At 40.6% G+C, this 20723-nt stretch overlaps 1 protein-coding gene across 1 annotated transcript; it reads left to right on the top strand.

The window, feature by feature from the left end:
• The first annotated feature begins 3136 nt into the window (after positions 1-3136).
• On the top strand, positions 3137-18673 carry LOC139275553 (uncharacterized). Its single transcript, XM_070892722.1, has 7 exons — positions 3137-3222; positions 3359-3504; positions 4710-4790; positions 11581-11670; positions 12366-12455; positions 17845-17934; positions 18528-18673. Exons 1-7 carry the CDS (start codon positions 3137-3139, stop codon positions 18671-18673), a joined length of 729 nt encoding a protein of 242 aa, XP_070748823.1.
• Positions 18674-20723: the final 2050 nt, after the last annotated feature.

Here is a 20723-nt window from a genome sequence, read left to right on the forward strand (position 1 = left end):
AAACAGGCAGGCACATCATGCCAGTTGTAGAACCCTGACTGCATTTTTGTGTACCAATATGTGCACTGCGTAGGCTTTCCCATTGGTACGAGGCACTGAGCGGCCTAACGAGCGGTCCTAAACAGCACCATGGTAGGTCACTTAAAGAACACCTATTGACACCACAAAAATGTATCAGCCATGGCTCAGTAGGTAGCACTCTCGCCTCTGAGTCAGAAGGTCATAGATTCAAGTCCCATTCCAGAGACTTGAAGATATAATCAAGGCTGACACTCCAGTACAGTACTGAGGGAGCGCTGCACTGTCAGAGGTGCCGTCTTTTGGATGAGACATTAAACCAAGGCCCCGTCTATTCTCTCAGGTGGACGTAAAAGATCCCATTACACTATTTTGAAGAAGAGCAGGGGAGTTATCCCCGGTGTCCTGGCCAATATTTATCCCTCAATCAACATCATAAAAAGCAGATTATTTGATCATCATCACATTGCTGTTTGTGGGAGCTTGTTGTGTGCAAATTGACTGCTGCGTTTCCTACATTACAACAGTGACTACACTTCAAAAGTACTTAATTGGCTGTAAAGAGCTTTGGGAAGTCCTGAGGTCATGAAAGGCGCTATATAAATGCAAGTCTTCTTTTCCGGCTCAAAGGTTGCTCGCCTGCATACTGCACAAAGGCTCACCATAAAAATTGATTGGGCCTTGGACTAATTCCATCAGGTGGGTGGAGGTGATTTGTACCATCTGACTCCTGCTCAATGGAACTGGTCACCAAAAAATGACTGTGCCTTACTTGGTAGTTTACAAGCGAAATAAAAAATGAATGGGTTTCCTTGAAAGAGGGCATTGATAAAGTAATAGAATGCTGTGATGGTGCGCTACATCTTAGTTAGAAAAGAGTGCATTGATTGTTCAGTGCACTATAGCTTATTTGTCTTCTACGCTTCATCTAACCAACATTGAAATCATCATGCTTGGAAGAATTTTGTTCCTTAGTCCATATACTTGGTCAGTTAACTGCATATTACTATCAAAACACAGCAAGGCTCTATCATTTGGAGATTAATAAATTATATTCCATGGCCAAAATACTATGTCGCTGAATGTTTCATTGGTCCTTTTCCCTTTACATTTGTAGACAGAGTATTGCTTGGTTAATAAGTTTACACTTTGAGGTATGGAGTTTATTCCGTACAGATGGAAAAAGCATTTTGCTTGGCCAGTTGTCATCACCATTTCCACTGCTTATAAGAAGTGCATTGCTCACTTAGGAGATTGTACCTTATCTAACATTTCTGTACTTGTCTCATTCATCAGTCATTCCTCTTTAGCCACTGTGTTAGAATTTATTCAATGGATTTAGATGAGCCATTTTCCTGATGCAGTTAAATAACATTTATTGGGCTGTCTCTATCTACCCGACGTTTAATATTTGTAGTATGTTTTTGAAAACTTATTCCAAGTCAATTCACCGCATCCTGTGTAAAGTTTAATTATTGCAACTCTAAGAGGCGGTAATGGGGCAGTAAGGCCTTTCCGACTGGGGGCAGGCAGATGGTCTGACCCATCCGAAAAATTGCCTGCGAGCTAGGGGTGGTAAAAACGCTGTGCCCTGTGTTCCCACCCTGTCGGGCACGCGCCGACCCCTTACCACCTGGCGGCGACCGCTTTCTGCTCCGTGAGGAAAATTGCCCCGCGGGAACAGAGGTGCTGCCACCCGGTGCCCCGACAGCTTTTCCCGACAGTGGCTGGGCGGCGCGTCCGCCCTTAAAGGGGAGCGTGCAACGCGGAAGCCGCCATTTTATTTTAATTGTCGGCCGACTCTGAAGTCGGCCTGACAATGGCGGCCACAGGTTTGGCCGGACTGCCAACAGGCAGCCTGGCACCCCCCTCTTGGGTACCGGGCTGCTGGCCCAGCTGAAGCCCTCCCACTAGAGTGGCTGCAGAGCTCGCAGCGGCACTCCCCTTTAAGGGAGGGAAGGAGCATCGGGTCACAGCAGCGCTGAACCACCACTGCCCCGCCTGTGCCCTTTAGTGCTCCAGGAAAGAAGTGCAGCATTGGATTTAGCGCTTCACTTCTTTCCTGGAGTGCTAACACTGGATTTAGAGAAAGCTGAGAATCATTAGCGCCTGACGCTAATTTTTCCAACTTTCAAATTTAGCGCCCCAAATGGGGCGCTTCCGGATTTCTCCCCCACTGTCTTTGATTTGTTTTCATATTTGAATCAATGCATTTACTCAAAGATAGCTGTGTGGTCAATTAACCATATTGATAGTAACATTTAATGTTGTCTATTTACTAAATCTTACTTAGTCAGAATACAACTTGAAGTAGCTTTGGGCAGATTTATGTTGATTGGGTTGTTGTGTATTGGCTATGTTGGCTATGACTTTTTTCTCTACCAAATTTGCTGTGTTAGTTTATTTAAATAATCATGAAAGTTGTTTGTTTTCTCCTATATATCACACAGAAATTGAGGTACCATCCTCCAGCAATGCATTTTTATTCACTTCAGGCACAGCATCTGCATTAGATCCCGTGGAAACCGAGCAATTCTCAGGTAGTTAGAATAAGAGCTAACATGGATGTGAGATTTTTCTTGGACAGTTGCAGCAAGTTGCATGTTATATATTTGTTTATATGTCATTCGTTGTCAGTTCTAATGCTTTTAAGGATTGGGCTATCATGCACTGAGTGTTCCAGCACCTGATGTGTTGCATGTCCAGTACACAATAATATATAAAAGATGCTTTTGCAGAGCAAGTCACCGTGTCACTATAAGTGTCTGTGTTAAGAATTAATCTGATGTAATGTTTTGAAACCAATAAACAATATGATTGTCTCACATTATTTAATCAGTGCACTTGCATGAAGTTTATCACATGATCACTAAAATCTTGCATGGAAATGAGTCATAATCAACAGATTTGGTGGAGTATTTCAACAAGCAAATTTGCCTGGTGCACATTTACTCCTAAGGTATAAATCTATCCCTCCCATTTTTAGCTAGTTTTGCCACTTTTTAGATTTCTCCATGCCAAGTGACTACCTCATCAAGTGGGTAGGCAAGTGATCTGCTTACACAGTGTGTTAAAGATGTGGAACAAGAAAAGTTCATTGAGCTCATGATACCTAACCATGTACGAACATACAAAATGGACAGGCCGGAAAAGACCAACTGGTCCATCAAGCCTGACCCACAATCATGCTGGCTGGGGCATTGGGTATAGACACTTCCCTCCTTCCCTCCCCCCTCATTCCCACCCCCACAGCCATATAATGTTTGGGAAATGCAAAAATCAAGCGAAAAACCCAGGGACATTGAGAACAAAATAACTCTAGAAAATTCCTCTCTGACAGAAACCAGTCTGGGAGATTACATGGACCAAGTGTTATGTATAAGGACATTTATCTTTTATATGATGTGATCTTTGCCCTAGTCAAGAACTGGTCCAGCTCCTTCTTTCAGGGAGATTTCAGGGAGTCAGCACCCACCACACCAGCTGGCAATGAATTCGAGAGGCTCATTACTCTCTGGGAAAAGAAGAACCGCCTAACATCCAGTCTATTCCTACTCTTACATAGTTTAAACTCGTGTCCCCTGGTCCACCCCAATCTGTTAATCAATACGCTCGCTTTCTCGCCCTTTAATTATTTTATAGACCTCTATCAAGTCACCTCTAAGTCTATGCTGTTCTAAAGTAAATAGACCAAGGTCCTTCAGCCTATCTCAGCAGCTGAGGCTCTTTAAGCTAGGAATCATTCTTGTAGCTCTCCTCTGGAGCTTTTCCAAGGCCACGACATCACCCACCAATGTGGGGGGACCAAAACTGGGCATAGTATTTCAGCTGTGGTCTGATCAATGACCTGTATAGTGACAGAATGGGGTCCTTTGATTTACACTGAAGGGGTGTATTATGAGAACCAAAGACCCTGTTCGCTTTAGCTACAGCTTCACTACATTGGTCACAAACAAATGATAGCTGTATAATCTACCCTACTGTGGAATCTTTTCAGGGATTAGGTATGCGAACCAAAGATTCTGTAAAATTTCTTCCTGACTCCAAAATGTAATTCAGCAAAACTCTGAGTTGTCTATCCACCACACCATCTACTATTCAATCCTGACTGATGACATTCCACTGAGGAGATTTCAATTTTTGTAGCAGTACATGGATTATCATATTCCATGCAGTACTTCATTATCTATTTTCATATTTATTTCTATAAATCTTCAATCTCATTCCTAACCAACAGGGTTGATTTACCCAAGTTGCTTTGTGTAGCGACATTGTAAACAGAATGTGGGAAGATTTCTTCTGGTCAATGTTTCTGGTGACCTTGTAAATTCTTTTTGACTCGAGGAAATCATGCCCACAGATATTGGTCCAATTCTTTATCAAAAGCATTATTATTCAACTCCACTTTAATATTTTTACTGGAAGTCTATTTCACATATCCGCTACTCTGTGGGGATAAAAATGTCTTCCCTAATCTCATTTCACGCTCGTTAGTATTGCACTTTTGACCACGTGTTCTTTGTTCATAGTCCAGATTAGTCTGCTTGTGTTGCGCCAATTCACTACACCAATATGTGGCATTGCCAATTCACTCAAAGCTGTTCTATCTGATTTTTACCATAGTTGTCGTGCATCAGTTAATATGCATGATCACAGAGTGTTTTATTTGCTTTCTCTGAAATAAATTACAGAACCTGAGATACCATCTTCCAGCAGCGCACCTTTCCATCCAACTTCTGAACCTGATGCCATGGACACGCAGAAATTCACAGGTAGTTCAATAATGCATAAAGATTTAGGATATGTTTTTCAGTGTGAGTAATGAATGCAGTTTCAGTGTACTATGTGTATGTTTGTACAGCACGAGTCCTTAGTATAATTTTTATCGTGTTATAATACATTCATACCCATGATAGATTTCAATGTCAGCATGAAGTGTTAGTATGATGCAATATGCAAAGAGACTCTGGGAGTGTTTGCATATGAGGTATTTGGTCAACAATTCTCTAAAGATTGTTCTATTATGGAGTCAATATAGCATGGAAATAAGTCAAGGGCCCAGAATATGCACCAGCGGAGAAGTGACGGTGATTGCTGCTTACCTTGAAGAAAGCTGCCCACAAAGATCTTATCTCTATGGTGAAAACATTAACTTTCTTGACCTTAATTTGATCGTAGCGCTGTCAAAAGGAGATCCCCAGCGTACAGCAGCAGTGATGTCATCAAGCTGTCAAAGCAGTTAACCATTGAAAATTTTTCACAGGCAGCAAACCAGGAAATAAAAGGCAGCATTTATCTACTCACTTTTCAAAAGTTTTACAGAGAGTGAAATAAAGATTTGGACATGCACATGGGATTAAGGTGAAAGCTGAAATAGCATAAACAAATACTACGCAAACATATATGTTTTTATTATTTTAAAAATCTAATACTTTTTGTTATAAATGGCTGGCTGGCCATCCTAGACTGGGTGATGTGTAATGAGAAAGGACGAATTAGCAATCTTGTTGTGCGAGGCCCTTTGGGGAAGACTGACCATAATATGGTAGAATTCCTTATTAAGATGGAGAGTGACACAGTTAATTCAGAGACTGGGGTCCTGAACTTAAGGAAAGGTAACTTCGATGATATGAGACGTGAATTGGCTAGAATAGACTGGAAAATGATACTTAGAGGGTTGACGGTGGATAGGCAATGGCAAATATTTAAGGATCACATGGATGAACTTCAACAATTGTACATCCCTATCTGGAGTAAAAATAAAACGGGGAAGGTGGCTCAACCGTGGCTAACAAGGGAAATTAAGGATAGTGTTAAATCCAAGGAAGAGGCATATAAGTTGGCCAGAAAAAGCAGCAAACCTGAGGACTGGGAGAAATTTAGAATTCAGCAGAGGAGAACAAAGGGTTTAATTAGGAGGGAGAAAATAGAGTATGAGAGAAAGCTTGTCGGGAACATAAAAACTGACTGCAAAAGCTTCTATAGATATATGAAGAAAAAAAGACTAGTGAAGACAAATTCAAGTGAATTTATAATGGGGAACAAAGAAATGGCAGACCAGTTGAACAAATACTTTGGTTCTTTGTGTCTTCACGAAGGAAGACCCAAAAAACCTTCCGGAAGTACTAGGGGACCAAGGGTCTAGTGAGAAGGAGGAACTGAAGGATATCCTTATTAGGCGGGAAATTGTGTTAGGGAAATTGATGGGATTGAAAGCCGATAAATCCCCGGGGCTTGATAGTCTGCATCCCCAGAGTATTTAAGGGAGTGGCCCTAGAAATAGTGGATGCATTGGTGATAATTTTCCAACAGTCTATCAACTCTGGATCAGTTCCTATGGACTGGAGGGTAGCTAATGTAACACCACTTTTTTAAAAAGGAGGGAGAGAGAAAACGGGTAATTATAGACCAGTTAGCCTGACATCAGTAGTGGGGAAAATGTTGGAATCAATTATTAAAGATGAGATAAAGGTGACTTAGACAGGTTAGGTGAGTGGGCAAATGCATGGCAGATGCAGTATAATGTGGATAAATGTGAGGTTATCCACTTTTGGGGCAAAAACACAAAGGCAGAATATTATCTGAATGGCAGCAGATTAGAAAAAGGGGAGGTGCAATGAGACCTGGGTGTCATGGTACAGCAGTCATTGAAAGTTGGCATGCAGGTACAGCAGGCGGTGAAAAAGGCAAATGGTATGTTGGCCTTCATAGCTAGGGGTTTTGAGTATAGGAGCAGGGAGGTCTTACTGCAGTTGTACAGGGCCTTGAAATATTGTGTTCAGTTTTGGTCTCCTAATCTGAGGAAGGACGTGCTTGCTATTGAGGGAGTGCAGCGAAGGTTCACCAGACTGATTCCCGGGATGGCTGGACTGACATATGAGGAGAGACTGGATCGACTAGGCCTGTATTCACTGGAGTTTAGAAGGATGAGAGGGGATCTCATAGAAATGTATAAGATTCTGACAGGACTGGACAGGTTAAATACAGGAAGAATGTTCCCAATGTTGGGGAAGTCCAGAACCAGGGGACATAGTCTAAGGATAAGGGGTAAGCCATTTAGGACTGAGATGAGGAGAAACTTCTTCACTCAGAGAGTTGTGAACCTATGGAATTCCCTACCGCAGAGAGTTGTTGATGCCAGTTCATTGGATATATTCAAAAGGGAGTTTGATGTGGCCCTTACGGATAAAGGGATCAAGGGGTATGGAGAGAAAGCAGGAAAGGGGTACTGAGGTGAATGATCAGCCATGATCTTATTGAATGGTGGTGCAGGCTCGAAAGGCCGAATGGCCTACTCCTGCAACTATTTTCTATGTTTCTATGATGGATAAATTTGACACTCCACAAATAGAAAATTCATTTCTCAGGTCCAGAACGGTTGTTCAGCAATCAATATGCTGCTAAAACCCAGTCACACCTCCTTCAACAAGGCTTAACTGTTTATGGGGTAATTAACAGCAATATTAGAGTGTAAAAGCGAGCATTTCCGTCAGCTCAACTGATTTCACTGATTGCCGGCTATGGGAAGGTATACAGTGCAACCTGTGGCAGAGCAGTGAACGATTAACCGCAACTTCAGGATTTCTTTATTTATCTGCGCATGTGCTAAATCCTGAAGTTACAGTCAGTTTCGGAGGAGTAATGATAGCGAAACCTGAGAGTTTCACCGTCATTACACACCGCAAAATCCAGGCCATTTTTTTTTTAACAATTGGCTGGTCCATAAACTTTGCTTGTGATGCAGTATATTGAAAGACTTTCTTGCATGGCCAATGCATTTCACGTTATTTGTTCTATATACAACATCTATTTTCACTCCAAAATATAAATCACAGAAACCATATTTTCATTCCCTTTTTAAAAACTAATGTTAATTCCCTTCTTTAAGTATCCCCATTCTATGCATTATTCCTTCAGAAAATGTGCAGACAAGTGACCTGTTCTCAGCCATTTGTCTGTGGACTATTTTGAACATGTTCCTTGGAGATGCAGAAGAGAGCTGGGTGATTTTCCTTGCCTATGAGGTGGGGGCTTTTTCCTTGTTGAACTTGGGACTGCATTGCATGCAAAATCATGAACACAGACTGCTTTTGCTGTTTGTACAGGGTATTGTTGCACCAGTGCACTACAGAGTATATCAGTGTGGTGTATCACCAAATAATTTGCTGCTGCAATGGTTACATTTGTGGCCATTGAAAAATATTATTTGCAATGTCTGTACTAAATTATGGAACCTGAGGTATCATCTGTTATTCAGAATTCAATAGCAGATATCCTTCTCCTGTAAAATGGTACGTGCATTTCTACTATATCTCATGTGCGTGTGTATATGTATATATTTATTTTTATATACATGTCAATAATGCCACTATTAGAATGTTGTAATGTTTTTACTCATTTTAAGCAACAACATCAACTTTTATTTATATAGTGCCTTTAACAGCAGTGTTGTAAGCCAAAACAGATAAATTTGAAACTGAGCCACATAAGAAGAAATTACGGCAGATGACCAAAAGCTTGGTTAAAGAGGTAGGTTTTAAGGAGCGTCTTGAAGGAGGAAAGAGAGGTAGGTAGAGAGGCGGAGAGGTTTAGGGAGGGAGTTCCAGAGCTTAGGGCCCAGGCAGCTGAAGGCACAGTCACCGATAGTTGAGCGGTTGTAATCAGGGATACTCAAGAGGGCAGAATTTGAGGATTTAAATACCAAGGTCTGAGCAATGCAGCTTTAGGAGTATTTCCTGGTTAATCAATTGTAATAGGTGATCTAAATGAGAATTCTTTTGCAAATCTAATTTGTGGTCATTAAAGAATCATTCCCACAAATAATTTAATACTCGCTAATGCATACAATGGCCCCAAGTTTCCGCTCTCTGGAAAAACTGCACATCTCCATAAGGTGCGCCGACTTTCTGGAATAAGAAGGCCGCCGAAAACTTACCATGTGATTCTCTGGTCTCCTCAGGGCGTCTTGGTGCAGCACAAGGGGTCATGGGCGGAGCCAGGTCCTGGCGCTGAAAACAGTGCCTGGACCTCTGCACATGCGCGTTAGAGTGCCCGCGCATGTGCAGTAGCTGATCATTCAACCTCAGTACCCCACCCCAGCCTTCTCTCCATACCCCCTGATCCCTTTAGCCGTAAGGGCCACATCTAACTCCCTTTTGAATATGTCCAACGAACTGGACTCAACAACTTTCTGTGGCAGAGAATTCCACAGGTTCACAACTCTCTGGATGAAAAAGTTTCTCCTCATCTTGGTACTATATGGCTTACCCCTTATCCTTAGACTGTGTCCCCTGGTTCTGGACATCCCCAACATCGGGAACATTCTTCCTGCATCTAACCTGTCCAGTCCCGCCAGAATTTTATATGTTTCTATGAGATCCCCTCTCCTTCTTCTAAATTCCAGTGAGTATAAGCCTAGCCAATCCAGTCTTTCCTCATATGTCAGTCCTGCCATTCTGGGAATCAGTCTGGTGAACCTTCGCTGCACTCCCTCAATAGCAAGCATGTCCTTCCTCAGATTAGGAGACCAAGGTATGGTCTCACCAAGGTCATGTACAACTGCAGCGAGACCTCCCTGCTCCTATCCTCACATCCCCTCGCTGTGAAGGCCAGCATGCCATTTGCTTTCTTTACTGCCTGCTGTACCAATATGCCTACCTTCAATGACTGTTGTACCATGACACCCAGGTCTCGTTGCGCCTCCCCTTTTACTAATCTGTCATCATTCAGATAATAATCTGCCTTTCTGTTTTTGCCACCAAAGTGGATAACCTCACATTTATCCACATTATACTGCATCTGCCATGCATTTGCCCATTCACCTAACCTGTCCATGTTCCCCTGCAGCCGCTTAGCATCCTCCTCGCAGCTCGCACTGCCACCCAGCTTAGTGTTATCTGCAAACTCTTGTTGGAACCAACACTGATTTATTTGTCAGATATCCAGAAAATTAAACTCTAGCCCAGTTACAGGGGAAACACAGCCCAACTGTCAGAATGAACATGGTTCAGTCCCGATGTGATTCACAGCAGAATCCAACCCCTGCAATCACTTGTGAACTCGCTGGTGTGTCAGCAGGTTGGATGAACAAGTGAATCCCTTCCTACACTCAGAGCAGGTGAACGGTCTCTCCCCAGTGTGAGTGCATTGGTGCATCATTCGACTATTTCTGCTTTTAAAGCTCTTCTCACAGTCAGAACATTTAAAAGACCTTTTATTGGTGTGAACAAGTTGATGTGCAGTGAGATGGCATGACTGAGTGAAACCCTTCCCACACTCTGATCTGAGTACCTTGGCTTCAAATGCATTGCCAGGTCAGTGTACTGCAATATGCAAAGTAAGTGAAGATGCTCTTGCAAAGTAAATTTTATGATCAGTAGAACTTTAAGGAAGCATTTAAGTTCTGCCAACATTTACCAGAAATGTGTTTCTTGGTGAATGTCACAAATGATTCCTGTTATAAGCCATGCAGCCTGGACATTAAACTATATCCTGGTTAATTATTTCAAACAGGAGGATTGCTTAGCCAATGCACTGTATCTAAATAAAAAAAATAATCGCTGCACATAGGAAGAATTTTCATTTCTTGTCAGTGGGCTGTATCTTAGTCTTTTGGTAAATTGCGCCTATTTATTATTGGTGGTTTTGGATAGGATATGTTTCTGGGTCAAATATGTTGATTTAATATCTTGGATCTCAATTAGAGAAGAATAATTGTACTTTTGAAAGAGCGTGTATTGTTTCATGTTTATATTTTTAAATCTTATTTCCCACCTCCTGTTCCTGTTTCATTGTATTTGTGTGTTTGGATGAGTTATGTTTGTTATTAGACAATAGAAGTTAATGGATTTAAAAATTAATGCAGCTTAAATAGATGCCTTTGCCTTAAAAATATTTTATACTTTTTATGTAAAATGGTGTTGTCCTGCATGCAGTATTTTGCAATCGAATGAAGCTTTGAGTACTCCATCTCTTAGGTGCTTTTTTCATCCCTTTCTTCCTTATTCTGAATTCTATGCACATAGTTAATGTGCATTGTCTCAAAAATAAAGTAAATTTGTAGTAGACTCTGACGCATCACATTTTTCATAATCAAATGAAATATTCACAATTGATATTAAGCAATTAAAATATGAATCTGTTAGGAATTTCTTGAACGCTAATTGGTGATATTTGTCTTTTGTTTCTCTCTGGGGCGGAGATCACCTTTAAAAAGGTTGGTACTGCAAGGAATTCCGGGCCAGATTGACCGCCTGGACTAGTTTTGATCGTTATGGTCGTTGGGGGGGGGGAGGGATTTCCCAGATTTTTTTCCCCCAAATTACTCTCGATTTTTAGTGTTTTTTACCCTCTCCCACAGGAGATCATTTTGGGTGGGGTATAGTGTATATATTGTGATATACAAAGTATCACAATTGCGTGGGACAGGCTGGATGACCAGAGGGTCTTTTCCTGAAGGTCACTTTTTGTCTGTTCATATGTTCATTCTTCACAGTTAATATGGCATCAATTAATATTAGTAGTCACAGCCATTTCCCTTTGTTTCTGTGAACAACATTGCAGAACTTGAGGTTCCTTCCACTACTAGTTCATTTTCATCCAGTTCAAACATGGCTTCCAAACTTGATGTCATGGACAAGGAACAGTTCACAGGTAGTGTAACAGATATAGCATGGAAAGCTATTTTGCTGTGAATACTGAAATGAGCATCATCACTCTGCATATTATATTCAAATACATATATCATCAATACCATATATTCTATAGCTTATTTATTCACCGCTGAAGGATTCATTCACTTGTCACATATGAGCATGCACTAGCACAAAATGTATTGTCTGGTCAACGGCTTTTATTAATGTGGTGTTAAATCAGGATGCTTTTGCAAATTACACTGACTGGTCATCAAACTGCATGCAAGTAGAGCATTTATAAGCAATGTATTCAATGATAAAGCCTATCTTGCTTGGGCACTACACATTATTTAAATGATGAATCATTGCTTAGAAGGAGGACATTGTTTGTCCATGTTGTGTCTTATTCGGCTGGATACCTCCATCATGCAGATTATTACGTGTACTTTCTATTTCCACACCTTCTGCTTTAATCACAGAAGTTATGCAGAATACTTTACTTTGTGTTGCAGCATGGATTTTATGCACTGTGCTTAATGATGTATATTGGTGTAGTTGCGACCGGTAATTTAGTCTGTCTACTGTTTGCATGAATTGTGCTCCTTTGGCCATATGAAGCTTTTCTATGGACATTGAGCGAACGACATTGTCCCCTCTATGAAGAACATTTTTCAGATTTGTTACAAGGTGTGTTTTTATCTGGAAAAAAAGCAGAGCTCGAGGAACCATCCTCCAAAGACTCATTTTACTTCAATTCACACACAACTTCTGAACCTGATACTATGGATAATCAACAATTAACAGGTAGTGCCATTAATAGATTATGGGGTTGATGTATCTGTTTTCATCAACAATGTGTTGTATCATAGTGCAATATCTGTATAAGTACTAAATGTTCCATTAACATCATCAGTCATAATTCCTTAACTCACTTTGTAAACTCCATCTCAGTTAGTAATTAACAAGAGTACTTGGTTAATATACCTTTTTTGAATATTAAACAGTTTTTTCTTTATTGTTGAACTTTTAACAAGTGTTTTGCTTGGACAACATACCTTGCCCTGGGGCTTCTGTTCGATTGCGCTGTTTTTTTTGGCGCAATTCCCCAATGTCTCTCCTGACACCCTAACAGGATGGATTTTTTCATTCTCTGTCATTCCTTCCCTCTGCCCCCCCCCCCCCCCCCCCCTCCCACCCCGCAACTGTTTCTGAAGAAGATCTCTTTCTCTTCATTACCTCTGCTAGCTAATCTCACCGTGGCATTGGTTGTGATATTAGCTGCGAAGATGAAGCTGTTGTTCAGCTACTTCCTATGGGGAAGTGGCCACCTGTTTTGAATTTGCTGGCATCTCCTGGGGGAGAAATGCCAGGTTATCACGGTCAGAAGGAACCAGCAGGAAATTCCTGGCTTTCTTTCTTTTTTTTTTAAAGATTATTAAGTTGTGATTTGTTTCTGACTTGTGAATATGACATTTGAGGAATCAAATGTAAACATGCTTTGCTTGTAACAAAGTGTGAAATTTTCAAGAGCGACATCTTGAGGATGATGCAAGCATGCTAAACTTTCATACATAAAGATGTTTGAACATCATTATTATTTTCTAAGGATGAAGGAGAAAATAACAGGTTTGAAAACAGGCCCACCTGAAGTTTACCTCAGAGACCATTTTACCTGATCAAAACCTAAATTTATTAACATTTCTGGCCCTTTTAGAAAACAAACCTGCATGCAACTCCCTCTGCAGACCTCGAACAAAGGCATTTTTTTAAAAAGGGGACAACAACAGTGTAACTAATTTTGAGGAAATTCTAGGTTGTATCTCATATAGCATCCATCTTTGAAAATGGTCATTGGCATAGGATATGGTGTGTTAGCAGGGGCAGTGAGATTCATAAGAGACTTGCAATGCAATTAGATAGCAAGGTCATTGTCATTCTGGGAGAAGACTGGAGAGTGGGCCAATAATTATTCCAAAGAATGCTACAAGCATTGAGTAGAAAGATTGCATTTACTGTTGGAAGAAGCCAGGATATCTGTTGAGAAACATGCTTTGGTGACGCAGGGTCCTACATCATTTGCTGAGGAATGTAAGTCCAAGAAGAAAGCATCCATAGAGGGAAAATGTAGTGTCCTGCGATGGAATTTAAAAGCCATTAAAGTTGTCTACTTAGGGATTGGGTGTCCACCAATTTTTATTTAGATTAAGTTAATAAAGGCGGATGCTTTGAAGCTATTGAAGGAAGCTGCAACAGTGCATGAATTGTGGTTAAAAAGCAAATTTTAGACTTTATTTTGATTTATTTTGACTGAGACTAAGCCAAAGCTTCAATATTACGCTTGTTCAATCAGGCCTTTTGCTATTTGGATAATATGTAATAAAATTATTTTTTTTACGAATCAACTACAACAACAGCATCTTGTATATAGCACCTTTAATGTAGACAAACATCCCAATGCGCTTCCCAGGAGCGTTATTAAATAAAATTTGATGGAATTGTCTTCTACTATAATATCAGTTAATATTCACAGTCACAGAAATGTTGCTTACTTTGCTCCAGCTAGTCCTAATTGAGCATTTCAGTTACTTCATTCTTAAAAAGTAGCTTCAAGTCATTTTAATTCACCCTTCCTCTGCTCTTAATACCACATATAAGCTATGACTCACGAATAGTTTCAGCAATTGCTTTACCATGTGCATGAATCTTGTGGTGAAAGCTGTTCATGTGGTGAAATGACATTGCTATCAATTGGAATGCTTTCACAACAGTCAAAGTTTAGGATGTCAGTGTAAAACACTTTACCTGGTCATGCCCAGAAGTACATAGACTAAATAAGGATACTTCAAAAGTGCAAAAAACCTTGTTGCAAAATTATATTTATATTGAAAGTACATTAGATGTAATGTTTCCAAAGCTATGAGATGCAGATCCCATTTATAATTTAATTTGTAGACTTGTATAAAATGTACAGCATTCAATTATATTGTACTTGTTTTGGAAGTCAAATCATGATGGTTTATTCAAGGAGGTTCATTAGTTAAATTTCAACATAGACCACTTTTACAGACTCAATTCTGTGGTTACTATACTGCACCTGTTTCCACTCCAGAAAAATTAATCCGATCTATTGAAAGTGGATGATATCAATTGCTGATGTCATTTATCCCACATGGTCAAAGAACTTACTTATTTAATTTTTCCAAAATACATTTCAGAATATGGGGTAATATCCTCCATCAGATCAAATATTATCACTTTACATATGACTTCCGAACCTGATGCCATGGACAAGCAGAAATTCACAGGTAGTTGTAGTGATAGATATAACATGGTTGTGAGCTTATCAGTAGAAAAGCATCATTTGCATCATTGGATAACCTTTTTTACTGAGTCAATATGCTCTCTTTTGCATCAAGTACGCCAACTAGGATTGAATAAATAAACTTTGATGGAATATATGGTAAGGTGTCAATCCACTGTCTGGATTAATGTATTTTTTTATCTTGTCTCATTTTGTCTTTATCAACTCTTTCCTTTTAGTAATTACATTTGTATTGTTTAGTGGGAAAGTAAGCTGTGAGGAGGACGCACAGAGTCTGCAAAAGGATATAGACAGGTTAAGTGAGTGGGCAGATGGAGTATAATGTGGGGAAATGTGAGGTTATTCACTTTGGTAGGAAGAATAGGAAAACAGAATATTTTTTAAATGGTGAGAAACTGTTAAATGTTGGTGTTCAGAGAGATTTAGGTGTCCTCATACATGAACCACAAAGAGTTAGGCTACAGATACAACAAACTATAAGGAAGGCAAATAGCATGTTGACTTTTATTGCAAGGGAGTTGGAGTACAAGAGTAAGGAAGTCTTGCTACAGTTGTGCAGGGCTCTGGTGAGTCCACACCTGGATACTGTATACAGTATTTGGTCTCCTCTGAGAAAGGACATAACATGTCTTAAAGGCAGTGCAACGAAGGTTCATTAGATTGATTCCTGGAATGAGATGATTGTCCTATGAGGAGAGTTTAAGTAAATTGGGCCTATACTCCCTGGAGTTTAGCAGAATGAGAGGTGATCTCATTGACACATATAAGATTCTGAGGGGGATTGACAGGGTAGGTGCTGAAAGGTTGTTCCCCTGGCTGGAGAGTCTAGAACTAGGGGGCATAGTCTCAGGATAAGGGTCGGCCTTTTAAGACTGATACGAGGAGAAATTTCTTCACTCAGAGGGTTGCGAATCTCAGAAGAGCTGTGGATGCTCAGTCGTTGAGTATATTCAAGGCTGAGATAGATAGATTTGTGGACTCTAGAGGAATCAAGTGATATATGGATCGGGTAGGTAAGTTGAATTGAGGTCAAAGATCAGCCATGAACGTTGAATAGCGGAGCAGGCTCGATGGGCCATATGGCCTATTCCTGCTCCTAATTCTTATGTTTTTATGTTCTTATATTCTTTTGCTTTTATTCAGTGTGTTTCCATGAAGTATACCCTTTTGCCAATAAAACTATTTGTTGTCATCCTCTTGTCTTTACATTGATTGTATTGTCTTGATCTTCTTAAAGTTAGCGTGTGATGCTTCTTTGTGTGAATGCAGGCATCTTGTGCATCAAGTTTAATTTACAAAGTTGGGTGAATTGTCTTGTAAATTTCTATCTCCTTTATCTTAATTTGTGCACCAGTTTCTTTCATTTTCTACTTGAATCAATTTGTTTACTTAGATTGTACTGTGATCAATAAGTTTATGTGAGGAGAATTTAATTTTGTACCATGTGCCACCCAATTAGTGGACAATTGAAGAAATTACGTTTGTTTAATTTAGTAGTTTAGCTCAACTTAATTATGATGTCTGGCTGGGATACAGTAAGGTGATCATTACTTGATTGTTAAAATATTTCCGTTAATAGAACAGTGCAGTAAAATATGTTCAATATTCTCTGGAGCATATAACACTATTTCTCTGAGTGTACAGATTTTGTCTTGGCACCAGATGGCTTCCTTCCTAAACTGCAGTTGCTATATTATTATGCAATCAAAAAATATTGATTAATAATATGTATCAGAGTACTGCTTGAGATATGCGAGAACATCTTTATTATAATAAAATTAGGTCATAAAGCAATACAATAAAAAATAGTAATAAAAATAAATAATTATTTTTGTACTGTATGCCATAATGAACAACTGCAAGTGTGATTGCTATTGTCTCATATGGCCAATATGAAATCAAGTTCAAATATTTAGTGTTTTCATTTCTGAAGCATAGACTTGTGATGTTGAAGAATGACACTTAACTTCTGTCAATTTGTCAAGATGTAAGTTAGTATTTTAGATCATTATATAGGGCTTTGGGTGAGACCACACCTGGAGTACTGTGTACAGATTTGGTCTCCATACCGAAGGAAGTATATACTTGCCTTAGAGTGGGTGCAACATAGATTCACTAGATTCATTCCTGGGATGAGAGGGCTGTCCTATGAGGAAAGATTGAGTAGAATGGGCCTACATGCTCTGGAGTTTAGAAAAAGGAGAGGTGATCTCATTGAAGGATGTAAAATTCTTTGACAGGGTATGTCAAGTCCTGTCCCCTCAGTACAGATTCACACGAGGCATGTAGTGAAGTCAAGGTCACTCTGGACCTGCACCTTTATTTCACAGCTCTAGAATGCTGCACTTGCCTGAGACCTGTCCTTATATACCTGTCTCTTGCAAGTGCACCCCTGGTGGTAAGGTATGCTGGTGGTTACACGTCATATTTTATTACAGTCATGTATAGCATGATAGGATACAGTTATATATAATAATGTAAGATACATGACGAGGTAGACACTGAGAGGTTGTTTCCCCTGGCTGGAGAGTCGAGAACTGGGGGTCACAGTCTCAAAATAAGGGGTTGGTTAGTTAGGATTGAGATGAGGTATTTCTTCACTCAGATGGTTGTGAATCTCAGGAATTCTCTAACCCAAAGGGCTGTGCGTGCTCAGTTGATGAGTATATTGAAGACTGAGATTGGTAGAATTTTGGGCCCTAAGTGAATCATGGAATATGGGGATAGTGCAGGAAACTGTTTATATAGAAGTTCAGCCATGATCTTATTGAATGGCGGAGCAAGCTCGAGGGTCCGTATGGCCTACTCCTGCTCCGATTTCTTATGTTCTTATCACAGAATTTGATTTTGTTTTCTCTGACTGAATTACAGCACATGAGGTTCAATCCACCATCAAATCACTTTTCACCACATCAAATAAAATTTATGAATTTGATTCTACGCAAAGGAAGAAGATTTCAGGTAGTACCTAGAAATGATATAGCATGGATGTGCACCTTCTTCACAGATGACATGTGCATCACTGGAATGCAGCACAGACACATCGCCAATATAAATTAGTCTTTATGCTTTCATGCCCTTGAAAGATAGAATTGCCATGCTGTGTGTGCCAGTACAAAGTGTATTACTCGGTCAATATACAGCAACAGGGAGAAAAAAAATCAGGATAATTTTGTTACGTCAATTTGCTTAAATGGTATCTTCAAGAACAATCAGTTCTGATGTTTTGGAACTTCAGAAAGAATTAGGCTTTACACAGGATTCGATGCTCACATTTGCATGAATCATATTAATAAGTCACGATTGTGCATGGAAATTAGAATTCTTTTGTCCAACCAGTAAATTGCAATAAGTAGATTACTTCAGAGGACTGCTTGGCTTGATCCATATATTCTATCATGCTTGGCCACTGTACTGCATCTGTTTTCATGGTTGATATGTAAATTAGATATGCTGTAAGCTATAACATTTGTCTTCTACCTTATGTGCTATTGTGCAAAGTAATCCAGTTGATCACAGAAATGTTTTGTTTGTATTCTATGAATAAACTCCAGAATTTGAGGTACCATTCTCCAGCAATTCGCCTGTCAACACTTTAAAAACATCTAAACTTGATGGTATGGACACAAAGCAATCCAAAGGTATTCTCAATAAGAGACATGAACTGAATTTGAGTTTTTCAACATACATAAGTCTGTAATTCTCTTGAATTATTTACATATGTAAGGGAAACCATTATTATCAGTTCTCATTTTCTTGGCTTGAATTACAAGTCAATAGATCAGAATGCCTTGATAAGAAAATTGCCTACTCAGAAATTAGCATCCTTAACCTCAGAAAATCTGATTGCCCGGCAGAGAATTTACATGCAGTTAATTCCTATCAATACAAAATTGGATAGAAGTAAATTAAGATTTTTTGTGAAACTTACTTCCTGATCAGTCTTGGAATATATGAGAGGAATAAATTGCAAGGTGAATATTGTATGGCTCTAGGATGGAACATTGTACTTAGGATGGATTCTATACTGTTGTCAATACACCATTGATCAGTGTACCTCTCCTCTTGAATGGACTGAATTATTCGGGGATAAAGAGGAATTTTCCAGAATGTTTTCCTAAATTAGCCTCAGGATTTGTCCCTGAACCTTGCCTCTCAAAGCAGATTGCATAGCTGGTGAGTGGATGGAGGACGGTGTTGATGGGATCATGGTGTGCAGAAATTACACCATGACCATATAGAGCAGGCTCCATGGACCAGCTAAGTGCTCTGTATGACTAAGTACATTTGAAGCATTGTTTTGAATGGTCATCACATTGGCTGGATTTTTGGCTCTTCAGCTCCTCTGTTTGCGCCCCGGTGGGGTGGGAAATGCTGTTTCTGGACGTAATGCCGGGCGTCCAGGATTTACCACCTAGCCGGTAGATTCGGCTACTGGTCAGCGCCAGTGCAAAAACTTACTGTCCCGCCGTCCATTTTTAGTGTCATGTTGATGTCAATCATTGTGAAATGCTGCGCTAACGCCCCGATGGAACTTTCAGCCTTAACCCCTCATTTAATGCCCGCCCCAGGAAATGGCTGAAAAAAACAGTCGGTGCCAGGCGGTATTGGTGGCATATTGAAATGGAGGCTGAAGGGTGTTATATCGCAGTTGTCAGTGACTACGATGGTTGCGCACAGCACACTGTGTGAGGCAAACGGCACTTTTATGTGCCATGACAGCTTCCTTACAAGTCAGTGAGAGATTTGAATGGGGGCAATACTAGTTCGTCAACGTATCCTGCTGGTTGCTATTGGCAGGAGGTTTCAATCTGGAAGAAAGGTTCTCGGCCATGTCGGGCCACGGATTAGAAGAGGTCGCAGCTGTCTGGGGAGGAGGCCTTATACCTCCAGTTCTCTGAGGCACAGTGCATTAGAAGGCTGCGCTTCTGAAAGGAAGTGCTGACAGAGATATGCCAGCTTCTACGTTAAGACCTACAGACTATCAGCGTTAACAGGACTGCGCTATCCGTCGAGGTGACGACGGCTTTCTATGCCTCCGGCTTCTTCAAGGCAGCAGCAGGGGACATATGCAGCATCTCTCAACATGTTGCACGTAGCTGCATTCGCCAGATTACAAGGGCTCTGTATGTCCGTAAAATGGACTTCATAAAGTTCCCAATGAGCAGGGACTGCCAGAATGAGAGGGCTTTTTGGTTTGGAAGAATTGCAGGCTTCTTGAAGGTTCATGGAACCATTGATTGTACGCACGTCGCATTGCGAGCACCATTACACAACGCAGAGGTATTCAGAAACTGTAAGGGTTACCACTTCCTAAATGTCCAACTGGTGTGTGACCACACGCAATGCATTCTCACATGAATGTCCGCTATCCAGGGAGCACACATGATGCTTTCATCTTGTCTCACGAATGTTTCAGCGACAAAGGCAAGGGCAGGGCTAGTTGATTGGGGACAAAGGTTACAGCCTAGCCACCTGGCTCATGACAACCCGCCCCACCACTGCAACCCCACCACAGAAGCCGAGCAGTGCTACAATGACAGCCATACAGCCACCCGCAACATCATCGAACAGACAATTGGCGCACTCGAGCAGCGCTTCCGATGCCTGGACCGCTCTGGAGGCAGCCTTCAATACTCCCCTCAACAGGTCTCTGAATTCATAATGGTGTGCTGTATGTTGCACAACTTGGCCATCATGAGGGGCCAAGCATTGCCAGTGGGGATTGCAGGCCCACCTCAGGAGGAGCA

The sequence above is a fragment of the Pristiophorus japonicus genome, chromosome 11 (genome assembly GCF_044704955.1).
Source record: "Pristiophorus japonicus isolate sPriJap1 chromosome 11, sPriJap1.hap1, whole genome shotgun sequence".
Classification (NCBI taxonomy): domain Eukaryota; kingdom Metazoa; phylum Chordata; class Chondrichthyes; family Pristiophoridae; genus Pristiophorus; species Pristiophorus japonicus.